This window comes from Ochotona curzoniae, unplaced genomic scaffold, assembly GCF_017591425.1.
Source record: "Ochotona curzoniae isolate NIBS_2020 unplaced genomic scaffold, NIBS_Ocur_1.0 scaffold_4506, whole genome shotgun sequence".
Classification (NCBI taxonomy): domain Eukaryota; kingdom Metazoa; phylum Chordata; class Mammalia; order Lagomorpha; family Ochotonidae; genus Ochotona; species Ochotona curzoniae.
This window is the reverse complement of record NW_024467119.1, coordinates 16,846,979-16,870,360: the sequence shown is the minus strand read 5'-3', so window position 1 is coordinate 16,870,360 and position 23,382 is coordinate 16,846,979. Positions and strand designations below refer to the sequence as shown.

Here is a 23,382-nt window from a genome sequence, read left to right as displayed (position 1 = left end):
CAGAGCTATTAAGTACTGTACAAGATCACTCAGATCATAATGTAGAAAGACTTTGAACTGATATCCTTAGAATATAAAACAATATTTTCTACCAAATCAGGAAAAACATTTTTCATTATCCAGAAAACTCTAAACTGTCTCCACATCTTCCATTCATGAGTTAAATCCTTTTCTCACATTGTGTTTTCAAACTGAGTTATTAAAAACTGGGAAAACAAACCAAGAAGGTACAGGTAAAGTTACAGGAAGGCCTGCTAGCCTGGCTTAAACTAAGAGGAACAGAGCACAAATGCACGTTGCCCTTATTATAACTCAATAAGACAGCAATGCTGATGCATCCTAAACTAAGTTACAAAGGCCAGAGGATGGAAGGGAGAAAGCACGTTCCTTAATAAGTTAATAGCTGTGGATCAAGCAAGCATTGCTGTGCATTCCTTACTGTCTGATCAAGCCTTGACCCCAACCCCAGGCAGCTCATCACTGACTCTGTTGTTAGTAGCTGTGAGAACTTGTCCCCAGACCTGATCATTTACTGTGTAGTATCTATAACACCACAATTGACTCCTGTGTTTCAAATATCACTTGACCTCAAGCATTTGATTTAACAAACTGTGGCAGAGAAGGAACAAGTATCTAACAATCATTTATTTCATTTGTATTTTCTCTTGTAATAAAATCTGCAAGTTTTACTGCTTCAAAGCATTGTTCAAATACGGGCTTTTTTAAAAGCACTAGCTGCACTCCACTCATTTTGCTGGGCTTCCTTCAGGGTGTTCCTCTAAGACATGTGCAGATAGCACCCTATTATTCCTCCTTTTAAAGTGTCCCTTATGACACATTTTCCTGGATTTTTTTTTTGTAACATCCTTATACAAAAAGTTGCTCAACGAGAATTCCTCACTCTAAGTTTCACTACAATTTTAACTAGTAGTACAGTTGTTGGTTTTTCCAAGCAAGATCTTCCTTCTAGAAGGCAGTAACTGAGAGTGTCTTCTTGAATAACATAATCCAACAAAACAATAAATTGCTGACCTTATGTTTCCTCTATACAAAGCTTTCATGTATAGACCACTGATGTAGTTTCTGGAATTTCCTAGCCAATTTCTTGTATCTCAAATGAGCTGATAGTGAAAATAGCTTTACTCATAAGTTCCATCAAGAGAAAACAGAAGTTGATTTCTTTCTGGATCAATAGGTTTTTCTGAAACAAGTCATCCTAAAATACAGATGGACTTGAATTTGACTTGTTCTTGCTCTTCATTAGTGTGCTTGGATAATTACCATAATGCTTTCCATGGATCTAAACTATAGGAGAAACATATACATGAAATAGGGTTATAATACAAAGAACTAGCAAGTTCAATACTAAATCCCATTCAATACTAACTGTGCTACCTCAAATTTCATACTATTTTGTTTTACAAAAAAAAAAAAATTAAAAAGGAAGGCACTCATATCTGAAAGAATAACAATGCATGGTTTAGAATTGGAAATCTGTTATACTTTAGAAAACAGTAATACTGTATCAATCTTGAACAGTACATCTCTCTGTATTGACAGCTGGTTTTTCCAATTGGTTATTTCAGATACACTGCATGTTGATTTCAATAAAAAAAACTTCTTTAAATTGTATTAATCATCCAGTTAACTATGCTAATTCCATCTTCATTATCAAAAGATTGTGTAAATGGATTGTAGCAAATCAAAGTGTGAAACATACTTGAAATGTTGGCATTTACATGATTGTCTTAAGGGGAAAGTTTAAAAATGCATGAGATGGGCAAGAATTTGCACTTTAAGCAACTGATATGCTTAATGAAACACTCACTTGAATTAATGATACAATGGAGAAGAAGAAAACAGAGGAGAAAAGAAAAAGATGAGAGAGAAGATGGGGAGAACGAGTTAAAAGGAATAGGGGAATTGGGAGAAAAAGGCTATCTTCAGAGGAAGGATAGGCAGCTTCCCCCCCCACCCCGCCCCAGACCATGTATGATTTGTCATCCCAGAACTCAGGCAGCTGTTTGAATTGCCACTTTGATGCAATGGTGGAACTATGACCTGATGACCTCTGACAAGTTGGACCTATGGGGGGTTTTGGTTCTCTGATTGAGTCCCTACTTCAGCCCATGTTCAACCTAGGTGCTCCCTCTCCCATCCTGGTTCATTATGTGATCATGGCCACCAGTTCCACCATAACTGGGCTCCATCAAACACAGGTGTATAGGGCTGCTTGAACATGGAACCTCAATAAATGTTCCCTTACAAAAGCATGTTCTTTCAGATATTTTAAAGCAGTATAAAGCTACTCACTTATTCAGAAGGCTCCTACCTCATCTCCAGTAGACAAGATACGGCATTAAATAAAAAGGGTAGCAAATGAGTCCATTTAAACTTTAGAGATTAGTGATGCAAATGATAACACATGCCATTAGAAATCCAAGACAAGAATAATCTGGGCCCTCATTATAGCACAGCCGTGAGGTTGCCACCTGAAACACCCACCATCTCATGTGGGCACCAGTTCACATGCTAGCTGCTTTACTTTTGATCCAGCTCTCTGATAACAAGCCTGGAAAATCAGTGGAAAATGGCCCGACTGCATGGGACCCTGCTACACTTGTGGGAGATCTGGATGAAACTCCTAGTTCCTGGCTTCCATCAGGCCCAGCCCTGGCTACTGTGAACCAGCAGCTAAAGCATCTCCCTCTCTCTGTCTCTCCCCTACACCCTCTGTATCTATGAAAAAGAAAGAAACATCAGGAATATTCAAGAGCAGATAGGAGGAAAAAGTATACGTGACAGGTTTTGAATTAAAGGTACGACTTGGAGAATTAAAGGAATTTGAATGCAGTGAAAATATGCAAAGAGTAATTCTGCTGGAAGAACTGGTGGACACAGTTCATTTGATTACAGCACAGAAGCCATGGATTCCCAAAGAGTCAAGTTAGCCATGAACATCTGAGAGATGAGGATGGACAGCTCAGTTAAAACCATCTGGTATTCACCCAGTCTTACTGCAAAACAAAATCAAGAATAAAAAGGCAATAGCGCATTTAAGTATTGGGAACGGCAATGCTAATGGAGATCCACATTATATCTTCAAGTGTATTAAGCACTTTCCTATTCACGAAACAGCTATGCAGAGATGGCAATTCACAGTGAATTACAAAACCTATATTATGAATCAGAAAATTGAAGCTTAACATGGTTATCTGAGTCTCCTAAGCTATTTCTGTAATCTTCCTAATGAAAAAATTTCAATAATAATCACTTTTTCCTCTTACAAGAAAAAAAATAAAGGTTATCATGTTGTGAATCAATCAGTCTTAATGACATAGGGATGAGCATATCCATTGCACAAACGATTACTGCAGAAGCTAAAAGTTCAAGAACCACAGAATATTCCAGTAAAGCGTAAGGGAAGATCCCTTCACTAAGTGGTTGTAACTCTCAATTATCCACCACAGTCTGTAGACAAGTCAACTAGCTAATATAATTTTCCTAATTGAACAAGTGACTCTACAACAAAATTAACATTTAACTGCTATTTATTTAATCAAATTCTGGATGTTTTGTAGCATTATTCCAAAGAATTCTAAAAGTCACAACATTTTTCATTTATTTGAAGAATGAAGTCATTTGCTTATATTGTTAAACTGCAGACATTTATAGTTGATCCCAATATTTTTCCCCATTTCTCATTTAACTTTTAAGACACCCCAAAATTTTCATATTCGGCAGAGCCAGCATTGTGACATGGGGGATTAGGCCACTACCCAAGAGACTAATATCCTATATGGAATACTGCAATACTTCCAATCCAGTTCCCGGCTAATTACCTGGAAAAGCAGCAGAAGGTGGCATAAGTGCTTGGGTCCTGCTGCCCATATTGGTGACCCAGAGAGAGCTCCTACCCCTGGCTCAGACTTGGACCATGGTTGTTGCTGCCATCTGGGGAGAGAACCAGCCGATGGAAGATCTCTCTTTTTGTCTCTCCCTTTCTCTTTGTAACAATGACTTCAAATACATAAATCTTAAAAGGAAAGACAATTTTATTTGGCTTCAACTCTTATATTATTAATAGTCTTTAAAATAAAATGATGCTTGTCAAGTTCCTCATTTCTCTTTGAATGCTGACTATGGCCCATACCATTCATTACCTTTGCCTTTTGCTCAACCCCTGCTGAACAAGACTCCAAGCCAAACATTCAGAATTCATTATATTCATTAAGAACACAGTCTCTAAGACCCGAATTCAGCTTTGCCAGTTAGATGCTAGTTATTTCAGAAAACAAATTTAATTACATAATGTCTCAAGTTGGTAAATATGCAAAGCAGGGTTAACAGCAGTAACTCCAAGGCATTGGTGTAAGAAGGCATGAACTCTATGGTACTCAGCTGAGTGACCTATCCATTGGACATCTGTCAATACTATCAATCAGAGCTGCTGATAAAAATTCCACTAATTTAGAAGTTCAAAACATACCAATGGCTCCTGATGCAATGACCCACTCTCTACTCTCTCCTCTGTACATTCACAGAACAGTGCTTAAGGAGGAATGTTAAGGAGGACTACAGAAGAAATTACTGTTGCCCATTTAACATGGTGGCAGAAAAGCAAGAAGCACTATTGTTTTCAGTTCAGTGCATTCCCAGGGAGTGGAATGAGACCACTGGTAACAACACATGGATAATTCAGGACGCTCTGCAGGGGACTGATTCAGTCAAGAGATTCTGTCAAGGCAAGTCAATCAACCGGCCAGTGGATCGATCAGACAAGTGAGCTGCAAGCAGTGAGAAGCCTTGCTCTTTCTAAACACCAGGGAAATCTTTCTCGCAAGGGGAGGCTTCTTCATTCATCTCCTCTGCAGAGATTCCCTGCTGAGAGGGAAGCAGAAAAGCAGCAGAATCTGCAGCCACATCCCAACAAGTGTAGAGGAGGCCACTGGCCTTTTCATCTAGATAATGAGACTCTTTCACAGTTCCTAGTAAAACCAGAGCCATGAGAATTTTCACTTAACTAACTGTACAGCCTGGCCCTCGGCACACTTTAAATTCCCTCAGGGATAATCAAAGAGAAAGAAGGCAACCCCAAGCCAAGTGGCAAACGTGTGGAATAACATTTCAAACAGAACACTGGTCCAACTCTTCCTGCACTGTTGCTGTCTACTCTAAATGCTGGCCACCACTAAGGGCTATTGAAATGTGGCCATGTGGGATTGCCAGAGAGCTTCCCACAGAGCGTAAATGTACTCCCTCTGAGCTCCAGACAGCATTAACTCCTGCATCCAAGTAACGAGAAACACCCAGGTGGTCAGGCTGACGCCCACCCACTCATTTTCCCTTTTTCACCCTCAGAAAGTAGGTGGTAAGAACTGCAGAATGAATTCCAGTTTATCTCTGTCCACTGTGCTTTAGAAGGAAGCCCCCACAGTGAGCTGGCAGGCAGGAGCCAGGAACTGGAGAGCTCTGCACTTGAACTGAGTCACTAACATTTCGGTGAATGAATCATGAAGGAGAAACTCAGATCTGACTGCAAACAGTATCTTAGCAGTGGAGGAGGATTTATTAAAGTGTCCAAAAATCTAGGACATAACTGGAAGTTAATTGGATTGGCAATACATGGTTACCCAGAAACTGCACTTATAAAAACATCTCCTCCAGAAATACTCAGGAGAGCATGCAGAAAAGCACAGTTAAGAACACTTCTTCAAGGTACTTGCAATTGCAAAGGATTGAAAATAATAAAATATGCATGGAAGTCATTTCAATAAAACATGATTCCTACAGATTAAACAGCATACAAGAAGAAAAAGGCAGTTGTCCCTGTCATCATTCGATTAAACAAATCAAGTATAGACCAATACATACCATTTTTGTTGTACATATAAATGTTAAAGTATTTATGTCTTGGGAAAGTCTGGGCAATACAACATCAAATTGGTCATTGCATCTATTTTAAATTCAAGAATTTTTGTTTCCCATTCTACTTTTTTCTTTGGTTCCATTTCACAGCAATTGTATTTACTTCTGAATCAAACATAATAAATTATTAAAAATACTGTAGATAATAATATGTGACTAGAACAAGAAAGATTTCATGAATATATTTACAACTACTATAAAGTTTTTTAACCATGAACATAACTTTATGTTCATCTTAAAGTATCACCATTTATAACAATTTACCACTTTGACGGAGAACAAAAGTGATTTACAAGGCCTTGGTCAGACACAAATCACCGTAACAGGAGACTCCACCTGCATCAGAGATGACAGCTGACAGCGTTCTGCCAGCAGCGTGTCTGCTCAACTGCCATAAGGGCAGAACGACACATAATGAAAATAGGAAAAACAACACCAAATAGAAACACGTCAGTTGACTATTTAAGATATAGGGGCAGGCACTGTGGCATAGCAGATACAGCCACAGGCACCAGGGACCTATCATACAGGCACCAGCTGAGCCTCAGCTGCTCCATTGCCAATCCTCCTCTCTACTACTGTACTGGAGAAAGCAGCAGAAGATGACGCTGTGCCCATGTGAGATACCCTGAAGAAGCTTCTGGCTCCTGGCCTCAAACATAACTATTGGTAGCTGCAGCCATTTTGACAGTGAACCAACAGATAGAAAATTTCTTTCTTTAACTCTAGCTTTCAAATAAATAAATATTTTTAGAAGAACACATAGGTAATAACCATAATCACTTTAAAAATGTATATATCAAACACATGGATAAAGTGTTCTCAGAATTCCACTACCTCACAGGTACAGGTGAGTATACAGCAAGGGATCAGGTGTTATGTTGCATTAAGCTAAGATGATATCAGGGACACCCGCACCCCAAATCACAAGTTCCAGATACTGATTCTAACGTAGCTGCCTGCAAACGCTCCTGGGAAGCAGCCAGTGATGGCTTAGGTACTTGAGTCCCTGTCACCCATGCAGGAGACTCAGTGGAGTTCCTGGATGCTGGCTTTCATCTACCCAAATCCAGCAATCGTGGCCTTCAGGGGAGTGAACCAGTGGATGCAAGATCTGTCATTATCTCTCTCTTTCACTATCTCTCTGTTCCACCCTCCTCTCCTTCCTAGGTCCCTCTGCCTCTTAAATAAAGATGCTGGTTTGGACAAGCCCTCGAGCAAAGGTGTCCTTGTCACAATATATGAACCAAAAGACATACCTAATATCAGCCAACAGTAAATCAACCATGGACCGTAGGTTAAGATATCATCACTACAAAACTTCAATTTCTCTGCCTTTGGTTGTATATGCTCACTTTCAGTGCATTAAAACAATTTAGCATTAAGTAACTAAGTACTAGTTCAATATAACTAACAACACATAGAAAGTAGCTGAAGGAGGGAACCTCTTCTTACAATACTCAGAGCACACAGAACTTTGTGAGACTAATGGGGTTCTGCTGTCTATAGCCAATACATTGGGAAATGGGTTCCACTGGATTGTTGAGCTCTCAGTTTGAAAACCACTGAGGAGTTCACAGGATGCCTTTTGCAGGAGCAACACAAGGGTCCCCAACACTGTAAATGCCTGCATTCCACTGCAGTGCATCCCCAAGGAGCTTTTCCTGAGTTTTCCTGCCTCAAGGTCCCTGGCTCTTACTCTTTCCTCAGCCTAGAAACCTCTTCCCTCAGATGTGCTCTCTAAAAGCTAGCCTTTCAATATCAAACAGCCTTCCTGCACCTTTCCACGTTACCCTTCACTATGATTTCAAAAGCACACTTTTCACTGGGTATTACTAGCCTATTCAGGGACAGGCATTTGGAGTCGAGAGGCCCTTCTCCCATACAAGTGTCCAGGTCCAAGCTCTGACACTGTTCCCATTTCCAGCTTCCCGCTAATGCACGCCCTTGGAGGCAGAACATGAAGTTCAAGTCAGTTACTGGGATTCTGCTGGGCCTGTGGGAAACATGGATTGGGTTCCTGGTTCCCAGCTTCAGCCTGGCCTAGTCTCACCCACGGCAGGCATCTGGGCAGTGAACCAGCATCTGGTCTTTCTCCTTGGGTCTCTCTGCTTCTCATAAAAACCAAATGAAAATTTTAAAGATTCTTCAATCGGTTTAATCAATTGCTTGTTTGTTTGTTTACTTTCTATCTTTCCCAGAGAAGCTGCACACATCCAGAGGTGTATCTGATTCACTCATCTCTGCAATTCTTTTCCAAGAACATTTTCTAGCACAGAATACAGTTCCTGGATGAACAGAAGCCAACCATATTAGAATATAGATATGAGGTGACTTGGAAGTTCGAATTTATTATAACCTCACATTTTCACAAAACTGTATCACTAAATTTTATGAAAGACTCCTCTTTTTCCTAGGCTTAAACACAGGACAGAGCTTAGTGTACACACAGGTTTGCCTGCTTCATTTTACACCTGAGGTTGATGATTTCATTGGGTGCTGGCTTCTGATGCAAAGAGCTTTCAAAGAAGCTTAATACAAAGGGAAAATTCAACTGTTCTCATTTTAAAACACACAGGCTACTGAAATCAGTATTAGTATCAGTGCCTCTTAAACACTACCAGTAACAAGTCATTCCAAAACTTTAAGAGAATGGGAGAGTGCACTGGGTGTGCAGAAGATGCTACCTAAAGTCTCATTTCTTGTAGAGCGGAAAAAGATGTTGACAAACATGGGCTATATTAATTACTCCAACACAAGCTGGACCCCCTTGGAGAGGGGCCAGCGGGTAATGAGTCCATGGCCAGGCTGGTGGAAAGGGCGTGTCTGAGGCACAAGGAAGTTCCCTGAAACAATGGCAGATGTGAGGCTTCAGCAACCACCGCCTCATAACACCCCTTGCTCCCCCGCTTTCACAGATGTGACTCCACCTGGTGCTCTTCTGACTGGGCCCTGAAAACACACTGAGGACAAGCTAGAAAACATGAGCTCTTTGTAGCCAGTGCATCTATCCTGACGGGGAAGTAACGCTACCCATACTCAGTGTGAACTGCTGTGTTTTGGGGCTGTACCTTGGAAAAGACAAGGAGGTACTTCAGTACTCCTCCATCCCTGGGACTATGAAATAGCTATTCACACTAAGGGAAGTATTATGTGAGCCCTGGAATGGAAATATGCTTTCTAAGCCATGAAAACGATGCCCGGGCTGAACTGGGTTGACTTGCTCCTATGTCACCGATGTGCAAGAAAAGCATAAGGGCCTCTTCATCTCAAAACATTTCCTTCTATACTTTATTTTAAAGCAGTTACGGCTTAGTTCTTTCAAATCTATATATGATTTAATGGTTTTATCCTCTTACTCACAAAATATCCCAATCCAAGTCTAACTCTACAAAAGACCAAGACTTCAAAAATAGCAGTCGACAGTGAACCACAGTTACAGATAAAAAGCAATACACAGTGATAGAGTTGATTACAATACAATTTACAAATTAACCTCAGGCTCAATTGCACTAGAAGACCAATGAAATGATTTTTTAATAAGCTAATTGTACAGTGAGCACCATGGAAGTGAGAACCAGGGAGGCAGTTGCAGGTTCCATAAGCTGGGGATCTGCAAGGTAATTCTACATATACCACACACACTGCAGTCTACAGATTGTAAGTAGGCTGAAGTTGGGTACAAGACCATCAGATATTACTATATTATTGGTAAACCTAAAAAAGAAAGTGAAGTCCTTTTTTAAAACTCATTTTATTGGAAATTCAGATATACAGAGAGGAGGAGAAACAGAGAGGACAATCTTACGACTGCTGATTCACTCCCCAAGTGGACACGACAGCCAGAGCTGCCCCAATCCAAAGCCAGGAATCTAGAGCCTCTTCCGGCTCTCCCACACGGATGCAGGGTCCCAAGGCTTTGGGCCATCCGGGACTGCTTTCCCCTGCCACAAGCAGGGAGCTGGCTGGGAAGTGGGGCTGCCAGACAAGAACCAGCAACACTATGGGATCCTGGTGCGTGCAAACTGAGTACTTTAGTCACTAGGCTACTGTGCTGGGCCTTGAAATTGAACTCCTTTTACAGTCATTGTTCCACTAAGGAAAATACTTCTTTGAAAGCTGAAGTTAAAAGGTTAAAGCAACAAGAAAATGACTCAGTTATTCCAGTCCTAGGAGTATATCCAAAGGAAATGAAATCAGAATAGGAAAGCGATACCTCTACTCCCTTACATGTTCATCACCTGATGATGGGATAAACAACATTTGGTGCATTCACAGCCATAAGAATAAACGATATGATGCCATTTGGAAAAAAAATAAAACTAGAGAAATGGAGACCCATTATGATAAGTGAAATAAAGCCAGATCGAGAAGGATAAATTTCACACATGCATTCTTAAAGTAAATAGAGTAAAAAATTAGGTGAATGCCATAGCATTTGTTAGTTATCCATAAATATTGCTTCAGTAAATCACATCCTATAAATGACAATTTACCCTTTTCTCTGAATTGTGATCATGCATTCCTTACATTATGATATTAATATCTCTGATTTCAGAAAAGTAGTACAACTGTATATAATGTCTATATTTGAAATAATGTGACAATACAATTTTTAAAAGTAAAATAAAGAAAAAGAAAAAAATTGTTCTTATCCTCCCAGCAGATACCATACTCCCTTGAGAGCTGGAACTAAAGCCCCTGCATTTCACGAGCCCCCACGTCACATGTATGCAAACGTTAAAGAACACAAAAGGTATAACAGATGATGAGAAGGCAAGTCAATCTAAGACAATCAAAGGAGGCAACCGGAGAACACTGAAAACAACACTCCATAGCAACAAAACAGAAGAGATTCTTTAAGTAGATGCACAACTAGATGAGTTCCAGATGTACTTTTTAATCTAATTCTCCACAGGTGTTTTTTTGCTTAATAAATATAACATTCATTTTGAAGCGCTGAATCACCTGAGTTTTGGCTATGATCTTGGGGCTGTTCACTATTTCTTCAGCCATTTCTCAATCAGGCAGCTGCTACTGAAAACCTAAGTACTTAGGCTTGGCACACCAGAACGAAAAAGCACAGTCCACAGATTTGTTTCTTCTGTTTCCCCAAAACAGAATCTCATAAAAAAAGCATGCCTTCAAATTCTGTCACCATGTAGCTGTCAGAAAAAGCCATTCAGTCCCTCTTCATAACTCCAAACAGTAAACTCATTTCTTATGCTACTGGGAAGTTATGGAGCTCCAGGAAGTGGCCAGAAACCATCACCACTGTCCAAACTGTATCCAGGCAGAATCATCAGTCAATCAGAAATCCTGGTCTCAGAGGGATGGAAGTTTTCTGAGCCAACTTGGACAAGTATACAGGACAAATCTGACTTCACTGCCAAGATCACTTCCAGGACATTGGCTAATTAATTATAAAAGCTTTTTCAAACAAATTTGAGCCTGGCAATCTTTTTTTTTTTTCCTGCCCAAACAGAATAAAAAGGTTAAAAAAGAAAAGTCTGAGCTTATTGTGTTAAAACAGGTCAACAAAATAAATGGCTGAATTTGCCATAGCTTTAATTTATGTGCTGGTCCCTTTGTAACCTGCAGGCACCCTAAAATGATCCAGGAGCTTTTGTATGCAAGACTACTAAAATGGTTGCTACAGAAATTAGAAACATTGGCTTGAGTTTCTATTCTAATCTCCTCAATTACAAAACTTCTCTTCAAACTCTTTGGAAGGAGTCAAAGAACGGCATTTCTTCCTCTTCCGCAGAGGAAGAACTTACTGGAATAATCATAACGACAATAACAGGTACAGCTATGAGGGACAGTTCCCCTCATACTGACATATTTGCTAACCTTCATTTGAAAATCCAAAGAATAAAATTCTAGAGCTAAATATGGCTGGCTTTATCTGACCCATGAAGTTGGTGACTATACAATTCTAGTGAAAGGCATTTGAAGAGTCTGTTTGTAAGGACTCCAATCACACCAGCTTTGTGGCAAAGGCCACATCCCCAAATCACAATATCTCAGCATGCTTTCTGCTGCTGTAATGAAAATTGTGTGCAAACGGATCTTAAGTCACTGAACTTCTGAATATGTCCAATGTGAAGAGATTCAAGAAAGTAAGACATTTCTTTAACCCAGTATTTACCAACTGTTGAACAGCAAATTCCTTCCTGGAAGAGAGCTGTCCCCAAAAAAAGGCTTCCTCCAACAGTCTGTCAACCATGAACGGAAACTAGCTCAGTGAGTTAAGTCACCATGACACACCTGCAAGCCCTATCAGAGCGGCTGTGTTGGAATTCCAGTTCCACTTCCTCCACTACCTATGAGCTTCTTGCTAATGCACTCCTTGGCAGGCAACAGTGAGGACTCCCTGCTGTTCATGGGGCCAACCTGATGGAGCTAAGCAGAGTAGGGGCTTTGGGCTTTTATCTGGTCCAGCCCTGGCTACTGCAGGCATTTGGATAATAAACCCGAGATTGGAGGTCTCACTCTGTTTCAGTGTCTGTTTCTCTGTATTACAAATAAGTAAAAGTAAGTAAATAAATAACCTTCATACAAGTCTATCAATTAGAGATTCCTCATCTTAACCAATACACTGTCTTATTTAGCATCAAGACATATTTCTAATATCATAAATAATTAGCATTGCTTAGTAATTACAGAATGGAACTGCAATGTGAAAAGAAGCTATCAGGATAATTGTCGTGGCTTGGGATCTTTTCCACTCTGTATGCACCTTCGCACATATGCATTATTTAAATGATCCTCTCCCTGATCATTCCAAGAAGCAAGAAGATGTAAGGAAAGAAAGCAATGCACACTGGCACTTGAAGGAAGAGCAGCTCAAGAATTTCAGGGTTAATCTCAGAATGAAAGGGGAGGAAACTCATTATTCCTAATCAACACAATCAATCTAGCTTCTGAGGAACACAAATAAATAAATGAAAGGAAAGGAATAACACTGGATTTCAGAGGATCTTAAAAGTCATGTAAGGATTTCTGAGCCTAACGTTTGAAGAATCCCACTATAAGCTTTTAATCCAGAATGGACAATGAGGGCTATAATACAAAAAGTATATTTAATTGATAAAAAAAAGTGAGAGAGAGTATCGTTTTAAAGGATTTTCCAGAAATTCAGATCCAACATGATCAAGGTCCCAGAGTAGTAATGGTGAGAAAGAGAAAGGGGAAAGAACCCATGAACCATTACACAGGAAAGAACTCAATGTCATCTTTCCCATACTTCTGAGAATTCATCAAATTCTATAAGCTCCGGTCATCACAAGAGCTACCACTTACGGAAGAATTCCATCAAAACGACTTTGAAAGAACCAAGCTTGGACAAATGGGATCTTCAAAGGGGTAGAGACAAATCCCAAAAGGTAGCGAGGAAGGACAAGATCATGCAAGCGGTATGTAATCAGCAAGCCACGGATGAAGCCAACCAGAGCCATACTGTTGCATCAAAGGACAAAATAAAAAGTGAGAAACTTGGTTTTCCAAGGTGGGTTTTGTATTACTGTTTCTATTCACAAGAAATCAGGTGCCTCTCACCACACCACTGATCAGTTTTGAAATAACTTCCATAGGCCAGGTTTCCATATTTTGTTTTCCTAGCTCTCCCCAGTATGCTGCCTCCCATGTAGCCCGGTGTAAACAGGCCAGGATTTCTATCATTTGAAATACCTGTGACTTTATTTATTTGAAAATGCGGGGTTTCTTTTAAGAGGTATATTTTGAAAATTGTCCATATGCCATGTTATTGAGATATAATCTCCTTCCACAGATATGAAATAAATGTCCTAGTTCGTACAATATTATTTTCAAAAGAAGAAAAATAGAAATTAAAAACTTAGTTGCTCCTTGTTGCAAATAGGTCACTTACTATGTTTTAAGATAAAAATTTATGGCAAGTGAGATGACTCTCATTACTTTTGCCTTATTTAGGCCCTATAATAAGCAATTGCGAGCATGCCATAGCCCTTTAAAGCTACCAAAACATTCTTTTCACAAATTATCTTACTAACCGCCACAGGATTCTGAGATGGCTGTCATTTTATGGCAGGGACAACCGGAGCTCCAGGATTGAAGCTGTCCTGGTGAATGCATTGAAATAGGGAAGAGTCAAGATCTCCAGCTCCTCTCAGTGCAGATCCATTCACACTCTGCCTCATCTTCCTTTGGCCACAGTGCCAGTGCTCACCTGCACATCATACTAAGTGAGGCAAACAGCACTGCTGATCCATTCTCAGCACCTCTGCATGCACGTTCAATCTTTGTCTTCAAAACAGGCAAAAATTCTTTGCTTACCTGGTCCTTTTCTGGTTTGTCAGAGATGTCATTCAGGCTGGAGGAGGTCAGATTCCTATGAGTCATGGCTGGGCTACCTGGAAAATACAAATGAGTGGTACTTAGAGATTCCTTCTCCCAAACACAAAGGCTTGGATTGCCTGCTTCCTACACCTAGGTTGATGACGGTGAAGCATGGTGCTGACACCTGCGCCACATTAGCCAGAGTCCAGGCTGGAATACACACACAGTTCAACGGAAAGTTTGCAAAATTCTCAAATGCTCTGTTTAAGTTTAGTTGCCTGGCTCCATTTTAAGTTACATTAAACTTTAAAAGAAACTTACAAAAGAATAAGCATTAAAGTAAATTTATTCTACTTTTTGCTACGGTCATCAGTGAGGAAAAACCACCTGCCTTCCCTGCTCTGGCTAACATGTTTATCAAGTTTAGCAGGTATTTTACTTAGAATTCACATTTTTTGCCTCAAAGTAGTATTTCACATCAGTTCTGTACAATCCCATTTACCAGACTCAAAAAAGAATGGCTGGTTTTTCTTTTTAAACAAATCTCTTCAAGTCAAAGGATAAATTTATTGCATCAGGAATACCCCCTTGGGAACCAATCTCCCTGGCAACACAGAAGCTATTGGTAAAATTCATTTACATCTATCCCACCATTTCAAGCAGTGCTGTGCAGGAATAGAGGAGACACTTAGAAGAGCTAAGACAATTTTCAAGTCTAGCCTTTGAAATCAACAGAACACTCAACTTTCTGCAGTTGCACAGGCAATTCTCCACTTCCTAAGCAAAAAGGTAACTTTTCAAACCAGGGTGCTTGACCCATCCTCTGACAGTGCTGAGTAGTGCATTCATCATTAATCCTTAGTGACCTGACTCAGGTGGACCTCCAAGGCTAGAGGACAAGGGTTGAAAAGCAGGATTGATGTCTGAACACAGCTGCATGTTTGTGTCCAAATCATTCTTTATATTTCATACTTTAACTCCTTTAGATAGAAACTTCAGCACATACTTTTTTGCCAAAGACTAAGATCTATCCCTGGCAAGTTAATGTCTATATAACAGCAGCTCTTCAAATAATAAAATGGCCTTTAACAACTAGATCAGAAAAAAACCCATGTTTTTCTTGAGTTAGCAAGACAGGGTATTTTTCCACTCTGCTGCATTTCATTGAATAAGCATGGCCTAGATCTCTTAAATCCTCTACCTGGTAGGATGTTTTATTCTAGGAAAATCTGAGCACAGGGCATTATTTAAAAGAAACTAACATCTGAAAAACTGCTTTATGAGCAGAATTAAACCTCTTTGAAAGCCACAATGTCAGCTTTGAACTGTAAGTTAGATTTCAAGTGTTGACTCAGTATAAAAAACACTAGGTACAAACATGATTGTCCCCAAATAACGCTCAGATTAAAAGTAGGAGAGAATGAGTAGATGTAATATTTTCCTTTATATTAAGGACCAAATCGGTTATTTGCAGTAACTGGGTGGAAGTTTTGCCTGAAATGGTGAAAGAAACTCAAATACTAAAATCTGAAAACAAGAAAGCCTAGGAATTCTCATTATAAAACAAGTTAATACCAGCTCCAATACATGAATAATGACTCCTGAAGAAAAAATCAATTGCATATACTTTTTAGTGCCAAATTATTTGAAAGTAGTTCCTTGACAATAGGCTAATCATATTGACTAGCATTAGAAACTCTTCACAAATACTGAAAAGACAGATATCACTCCAATTACTATCTCTGCTGCTATACAAACTTGAACTGGTAGAAGTCAATTAAATAAGAGTTTTATTACAATGATGACCACGGCCGGGGAGAGACATTTTCCAAGAAATCTCCTATACTATCTCATTATGCTCATCCTTCCTGCAGGAGGGTAGAGTATGGCAATCTGCATGAAGAAGGCGGCAAAGGTCCAACGCGAATTTGGGCAGGAAAGAAATCTATTCTGATTCTCATCAATACAAGTAATTAATATTAACAGCTTCACCAAAACTGAACTTGTTCATAAACTGTAGGACCCCTGAAGTAAACATTTCCAAGTAACTGAGCATGTTCATGAGTATTTTTTCAGGCTTTTCCCAGCTTCCTCACTAGAAAACATTTCACATTCATTCCCTACCACTTTTCCCAAGTGTTCAGTAACTGGCTCCCAAACACAGTCCTGCAGCATCTTAACCACCCAGCTGTTTGTCACAGACCCATATGTATGCAACTCACCCCAAATCAACTCAAAATCTCAGGTGTAGGGGTTAGCAATGTGGGCTTCAACAAACCGTCAAAGTTATTCTGAAGTATAACTAACGCTGGAAATCGGTGCATTATATCAACTAGTTACTCTACACTGCGTTCCAGTCAGAGTCTGAGTTGGACATAGAACATATAAGTTGGAACAGCCAAAGGGGTGATTCTGGTATCTTTACCCTCCAAGCTACAGCTCTGAAATCAAGCAAACAATTAAATTAGCATCCTCACTACATTCACCTACAAAAACATCATATTTGGTTTTTCCTTTGAACCTTCACAGACTGAACCAAATTCATAAACATGTGGTACTTAGGATTTATGTGTGCCACTTTAGGTAACCTGGGTTCCTATAACACAACAAGCCCTTCACAATGGCAACTGTGATTATTTTCCACTAGACGTGCAATAAGACACACAGAGTAAACCAGTGTTTTCTAGTTAGAGTTTTAATATAAGAATGAGATGCCTATCAGAAAACATGCCTTGTATGAAGAAGATAAAATATAAGGTGCCCTATGGTATGTCACTTCCTGGGGCAGTGGCAGTTCACTACTCTTGGTAGGCGCTTTCCATCTAAATTCTTGGCCATAAAAATACCTCATGATTGTTCGTAATACAATAAATCTTTCTCTCCTTAAGTTTGATGAAAAAGGAGGAAGAAAAGAGAAGAAGAACCAGCTTCAAATGCGAACTCATAGTTTCCATATCACTGTTTTCCGGCCAAAAGCAAAAAAGAAGCTTTAAAGAAGCACATTTTCAGGCAGTTTCACACAATCCAAAACAATTTCATTTTCAAAGTACCCACTTGGCAGGTACAAACTGTTTCCATAAAAATTAATTAAATTCTGTACTAAATTTGAAAATCATCGTTATTCTTTAGCACACATGTGGCAATGAGCAAAGTCCTTTGCAATTACATCTATTAGATACAATTAAAAGAGGAGAGGAGACAGTATGACACAGGCAGAGGCTGATATGCAAATGTGTACCTAGAGAAAAATGTAAACCTATATATAATAGGAATGTCGACAGACTTCCCTCTGACCTCACATCTCCATGATGAGCCAAGATGGAACTTAGGCATAAGCTAAAGCAAAGATTATGTGGTCCATAAAATGCATTGCATGTCACTCTTAGGAATAGAGACCTTTTTAGCATAAAGAACAGAAGTAATTTACATATTACAGTCATTTAAGCCAGTCAGGGTGTCAGTATAGGTTGCTGTGTTTTCAGTCCTTGAGACCATAAAGCTAACAACACATTTTCAGAATAACGCACGCTAATCTACCCTGTGCCCGACTGACTCATTAGCAATCTCCACTATTACATGTTGGCAAAGAAAACCTACTGTAACTTGTATATATACAAGAGAAAGAGCCAATTGATCTTTTTTATTGGGTACTTTAATTTACGTTATCGTATTTAACTCTCACACCAACAGTGTGAAATTATCATTAGCATTATTATTACCATTTTATGAATAAAAATGAACTTTAAAGTGTTAAGTTCATAATCACACAGCAAATGGTAAGACTGTACTGTATGTAAAAATGAATCTCTTTTTTAAAGGTGTATTAGCTGTATATATTTTTATTGAAACAGTGACAGAGGGAGAGAGGAAGAGAGGGGAAAAGAAAGAATCTTCCTTCTGCTAGGTCACTTTCCAAATGACTCAGCAGCCAGGGCTAGGCCAAGCCAAAAGCAACACCGAGAATCAAGAATGTCATCTGAGATTCACTTCACAAATGGCTGGCAGGGTCCAAAGATCTGGGCCATCATCTATCTGCTGCCTTCCACGAAGCATGGGCAGGAAGTCATATTCAAAGCGGAGTGGCCAGGACATGAAGGTGCTCCAACATTGGGTGCCAGTGTCAGAAGCGGCAGTTTATCCCACTGTGTCACAATTTCAGTCCCCACCTGGATCTCTTAACAGCAACGGCAATGTTGCTGAGAAGGAAACTGGTCTACATGGTGTAAACCCATATATTTCATCATGTCTAATGAAGGGAAAAATGAAACAACCAATCAATGACAAATATTCTCTATTTCCATGCCAACTATGTGCAGAGTCACAAGGCTAAGATATTTAAGGCAGTTATGATCCTGGTTTCCAAATGACTTTTTCTCAAAGATATTGTATGTGTTTCTTTTTTACTTTCATAAAGAATACAGAAAATACTGAATGAAATCACTCTGCCACTGTTATTAAACAGCAGCCCCAAACTACAGCTCGGTAACTAAGAAAAAGGATGCTAAAAGCAGCAGCAATACTATTATAAAAGAATAACGCCGCTTGCTTCTGAACCTCCCAATTCACAGCCATAGTCAAGTGCCTATAAAAATCCATAACAGACACAGGCAAGTATCCATTATTTCCATAGGTTTTCCATATTTCAAGCTTGTTATTTCAACTGCAATGTAGTCAAACAGGAATATAATAAAGCAAGGACAATAAGTAACTTGGGACATTTAGTAAGCTTGACTGAGGATGTGAAGAAGAGATGGCTGAAACTAGGCTTGGAATTTTGTCACATCAGGTTTCTACCTTTGCATGGACACAGGTTATCAAGAGCCGTTTTTTTTTTCTTAAACCAAAAACAGCCACGAAATATGCACTTCATTAAGACCCCAACTCATTCCCATTCCCTACTACCCAACAAAATACAGAATTATTAAAAAAAAAAAAGTACAAACAGCAGGCTAATGAAAGATATAGATACCATCAATCAGAAGCAGCCCTTTGAAAGGATTTCATAACTATGGAAAATTCACTTGGGGTATTTTTATCTGTTTTAATTGTTTTTACTTAGAGGACTTTTTCTTGGTTGCCAGTCACGGTTTAATGTATTGCAAACTCCAGTAGCCCAGAGCCAAGTCCTTTAGTTTGTCTTGTTCAAATCTACAGCCTCAAAGCTTGGCATTATTGGCACTTAATAAATACTTGTGAATGAATAATAGTAACTGGGTATCATTTCACTCTATTTGGAGTTACCACTAGAAACACTACTGCATGAAAGATAGCACTTTCTAAAGGTCTCAGACTTGGAAAACTTAGTGTAAATAAGGAAGAAGTCTGTAGCTGGCCCAGGACTAACAGGATGGACAGGCTCTGCCAAAGCAGCCAAAAGCTTTCAGGCAGCAATGGAAACAGAAGTAAGAATCAATGCAGAGGAAGGAAGAGTCATCCCTTGTAAAGCAAGAATCAAGAAGTGAGGAGGGAGCAGAAATGAGGCATTATGCCAGGACCTTGGCTGCAACAAAGGAGGACCCTGGGATAGAGAAGAGAGGGGAGTGAAATAACCATGTGACTTGGCTTGGAAAGTGGAGCATTCATGCTGGTAAGAAGATGCCATCAAGACACCCAGGTGACCATTAAAGTATATGTATGAGTTTTAGCCAAAACGTAAAGTCACTGCTAACATACAGGACAAAGACAATGGAAAACAACATTGTTACATAGAGAAGTGGATGTGTGCAAAGATCAGATCACAGCATAATAAATTCTGTATCAATGAGGGCCACAGACACTATTCTTTTTATTCTTTTTTAAAAAATTGTTATTTTTCCCTGGTACAGTTTTATAGGTATAGGGATTTCCCCTCTATTTCTCCTTCCTCCTTTTCCATTCTCCATCCCTCTGTTTTCTACCATATTATTACGATAGTACAGTCCTTCAGCAACAGTCACAAGTCCAATATTCGGCTCTATGAGTGTATCAGGACACTATAGGTGACACAAGCGACGGTAGAAAGTCCAGTATCCTTCTGTCCTTTTAGAGATGTGTATGGTATAAATCTTCACTCTGTGGTATGCTAGTTTCCATTATAGAGGTCATTTATCATAATACATGTATATACATGTTTACCTATAGATTGTTCTCTATTACTCTGCTTCTGCAGTGTATATTCCCTTTGATAAACTATCAAACCTCAACTTTCTTGATCTCCCATTCTTGTTTAGTTGCTTACTTTTCTGATTACTCCGAGGGAGTCAATATTAGGTACTAGACATTTCCTTTTTTAAAAAAAGATTTATTTTTTATTGGAAAGACAGATTTACAGAGAGAAGGAGAAACAGAGAGAAATATATTCTGTCCAATGGTTCACTCCCCAAGAGGTTGTAACAGCCAGAAATGAGCCAATCCAAAGCTAGGGACCAGGGGATTCTTCCAGGTTCCTACATGGATGTAGGGTCCCAAGACATTGGGTCATCCTCTACTGCTTCCCAGGCCACTTGCAGGGAACTGGATGGGAAGTGGAGCAACTGGGACATGAACCAGCGCCTATGCAAGAAGAGGATTTAGCCACTGAGCTATCGTGCTAGGCTCTAGGTCTTGGATATTTCATTGTCAAATAGACAAGATTCATTTCTTATCATTCTCTTAAATTTCCACCAACAAACGAAAAATGCTGCACTTCAAGGTAACCCTCGTGCTAATAACAGCACTCTGGTTATTCAATTTTCAGAACGATCTCAAATACACAGTTTAATATGATTTAAAGCATGTCTTGCTCTTTCTTATACACACATTTAAAAAACATATAATCCGGGCCCGGCGCGGTGGCGCAAGTGGTTAAGGTCCTCACCTTGCACGCCCGGGATCCCATATGGGCGCCGGTTCTATCCCGGCAGCCCCGCTTCCCATCCAGCTCCCTGCCTGTGGCCTGGGAAAGCAGTCGAGGACGGCCCAAAGCTTTGGGACCCTGCACCCATGTGGGAGACCCGGAAGAGGCTCCTGGCTTCAGACCGGCATAGTATCGGCCCGTTGCGCTCACTTGGGGAGTGAATCATCGGACGGAAGATCTTCCTCTCTGTCTCTCCTCTCTTATATCCGCCTTTCCAATGAAAAAATAATAAAAATAAATCTTTAAAAAAAAACCATATAATCCCACATACCTAAAAAATTGTATTCTGGAAAATAATAAGCAAATAAAACATATAAACTCTAGTCAGCCAAGGAAGAATTCCAAAACACACAAGCTTGGAAAATCTCCTAAGAAGAAAAATACCTATAAAGCACATCAGAGAAACATGGAACCTTACAATTGCAGTATGTGGGATTCTCTTTCCTGCTCACACACGTATGGCATTCATCTGTACAGCTAGCCATGTAGAAAACACGCAAACAATATAAAATGACAAATAGAAATTATTCCACCCAAAATATGAAGGTGTAAACATATAAAATAGGTGGAAAAAAGAACGGTAACTTCAGCAAGTCTGTGCTCTATAGCAAAATGGTAAATGGGAAAGACCCATCAATGGCAGAATAGGATAAAGTACAAGAGCATTTTGCTGTCTTCATTCCAAATAGGCACTGACCCAAAGTGCTTTTCACTAACCGTCCTCAAGTCAAAGAGGCATTTCTGGAGGTACCTGCAGCCACATCATTCCCAAGACATGCATCAGGATCTGACTTGTTAAGTGTGGCCTACACTCCTGCATCTATATTTAGATAACAGATCCTAGATATTATGAAGCTTCACTTGAAGGATTATCTGATTTGACAAAATGTCCACATCTAAAATATTTTAAGAATGCTTAGTAAACTGGATATGAGTTAGTCAATAGCCGTGTGCTTTTCATGGATATTTTTATTCACACTAATTAATTTCCTTACTATTTACATTAACATTGAAAAGACAGTTAATTAGACTTTAACAGATTTAATATAGTTCACAGATATAATTCTAAGTGTATATTGATATTCATATCCTCCTTTCCCCCAACTCCCACTCTCTCCTCACCTTCCTCTGTCTACATACTTGCTAAAATGATATATTAATTTTTTTTCAAAACAGAAAAGGTTTAAAAGGAAATCAATGCAAAGTGCTGGTAGAGGAAGGGAGCATGGCGAGCAAAGCTGACCATGCTTGTGTCAGCCAGAAGCTGCAGTGTGAAATGCATACAGAAGGAGTCAAAAAAGGGAGGATCCACTCTGCAGAAGCTTCATGATGGGAAACAACAAGTACCCTGGAGGCAAGTGCAATGTGCAGATGGAAAGAGATGGAAACATCCAGAAGCCAGGAGACGAACACCCAGCATTCAAGGCCAGTTCATAGCATGCCTGTTTGCTCAAGAGGCATACAGAAAAAGGGGAAGGATAATTATTGCATATGCTTGTCCCTCAGAGAAATCCTGGAGATTCTAAAATTTGGAAGATTCCAAGGATGCTGCTTCCTGCTCATTCTAAAGGAAATGCTTCTTCTCAAATGGATATGTACAATGGTGGACCCTTAAATGTTTAGTAGATGAAGTCCAAGACTGAAACATACATACATCAGAAAAACTAAACAAACAGGAAAAATCATTCATAAAAAAGTACAATTTAAAAGCCAAAATAGAAATCCTATCAACCCATAGAAAAATTAAAGAAGGTAGTACTACATCTATAAAACATAGGACAGGATGCTGTGAAAAATAGTACAGGATAAAGGTATTAGAATGGACAATTACTTTAACTAGCTATGCTTAAAATAATCATGTGTTTCATATGGTGGTGGTAAAAACAGAAAACTTCTCCACATGAAAGTTGCAAAATAGGGGCCAGTACAGTAGTGTAGCATAGTAATTGTTTGCTTGCTGCGCTGAAATCCCAAATGGGCAATGATTCATGTTCTGGATGCTCCACTTCTGCCCCAGTTCCCTGCATAAGGCCTGGGTGGGTAGCGGAGGATGGCTCAGGTCCTTGGGCCTCTGCGCCTAAAGGAACGAGAGCTGGAAGTTTCTGGGTCCGACTTAGGACCAGCTCAGTTCCACTTGTTACAGTGGATGGCAGACCTTTCTCTGCTGTCTCTCCTCTCTCGATAACTCTGCCTTGCAAATACCTATTTATTTGAGAAAACAAGAGATGTAAAACAATAAAATTTTCCAAAATGCAAGTGGA

The 23,382-nt window shown here is 39.6% G+C and overlaps 1 protein-coding gene across 1 annotated transcript in view; it reads right to left on the bottom strand.

Moving 5' to 3' along the window:
- SLC4A4 (solute carrier family 4 member 4) overlaps nucleotides 1-23,382 on the bottom strand; it is a 331,827-nt gene that overhangs the window by 121,669 nt on the left and 186,776 nt on the right. The window contains exon 8 of the mRNA XM_040966902.1: nucleotides 14,245-14,321. Coding sequence (XP_040822836.1) covers nucleotides 14,245-14,321 — 77 coding nt within the window. The remainder of the gene's footprint in view (nucleotides 1-14,244; nucleotides 14,322-23,382) is intronic.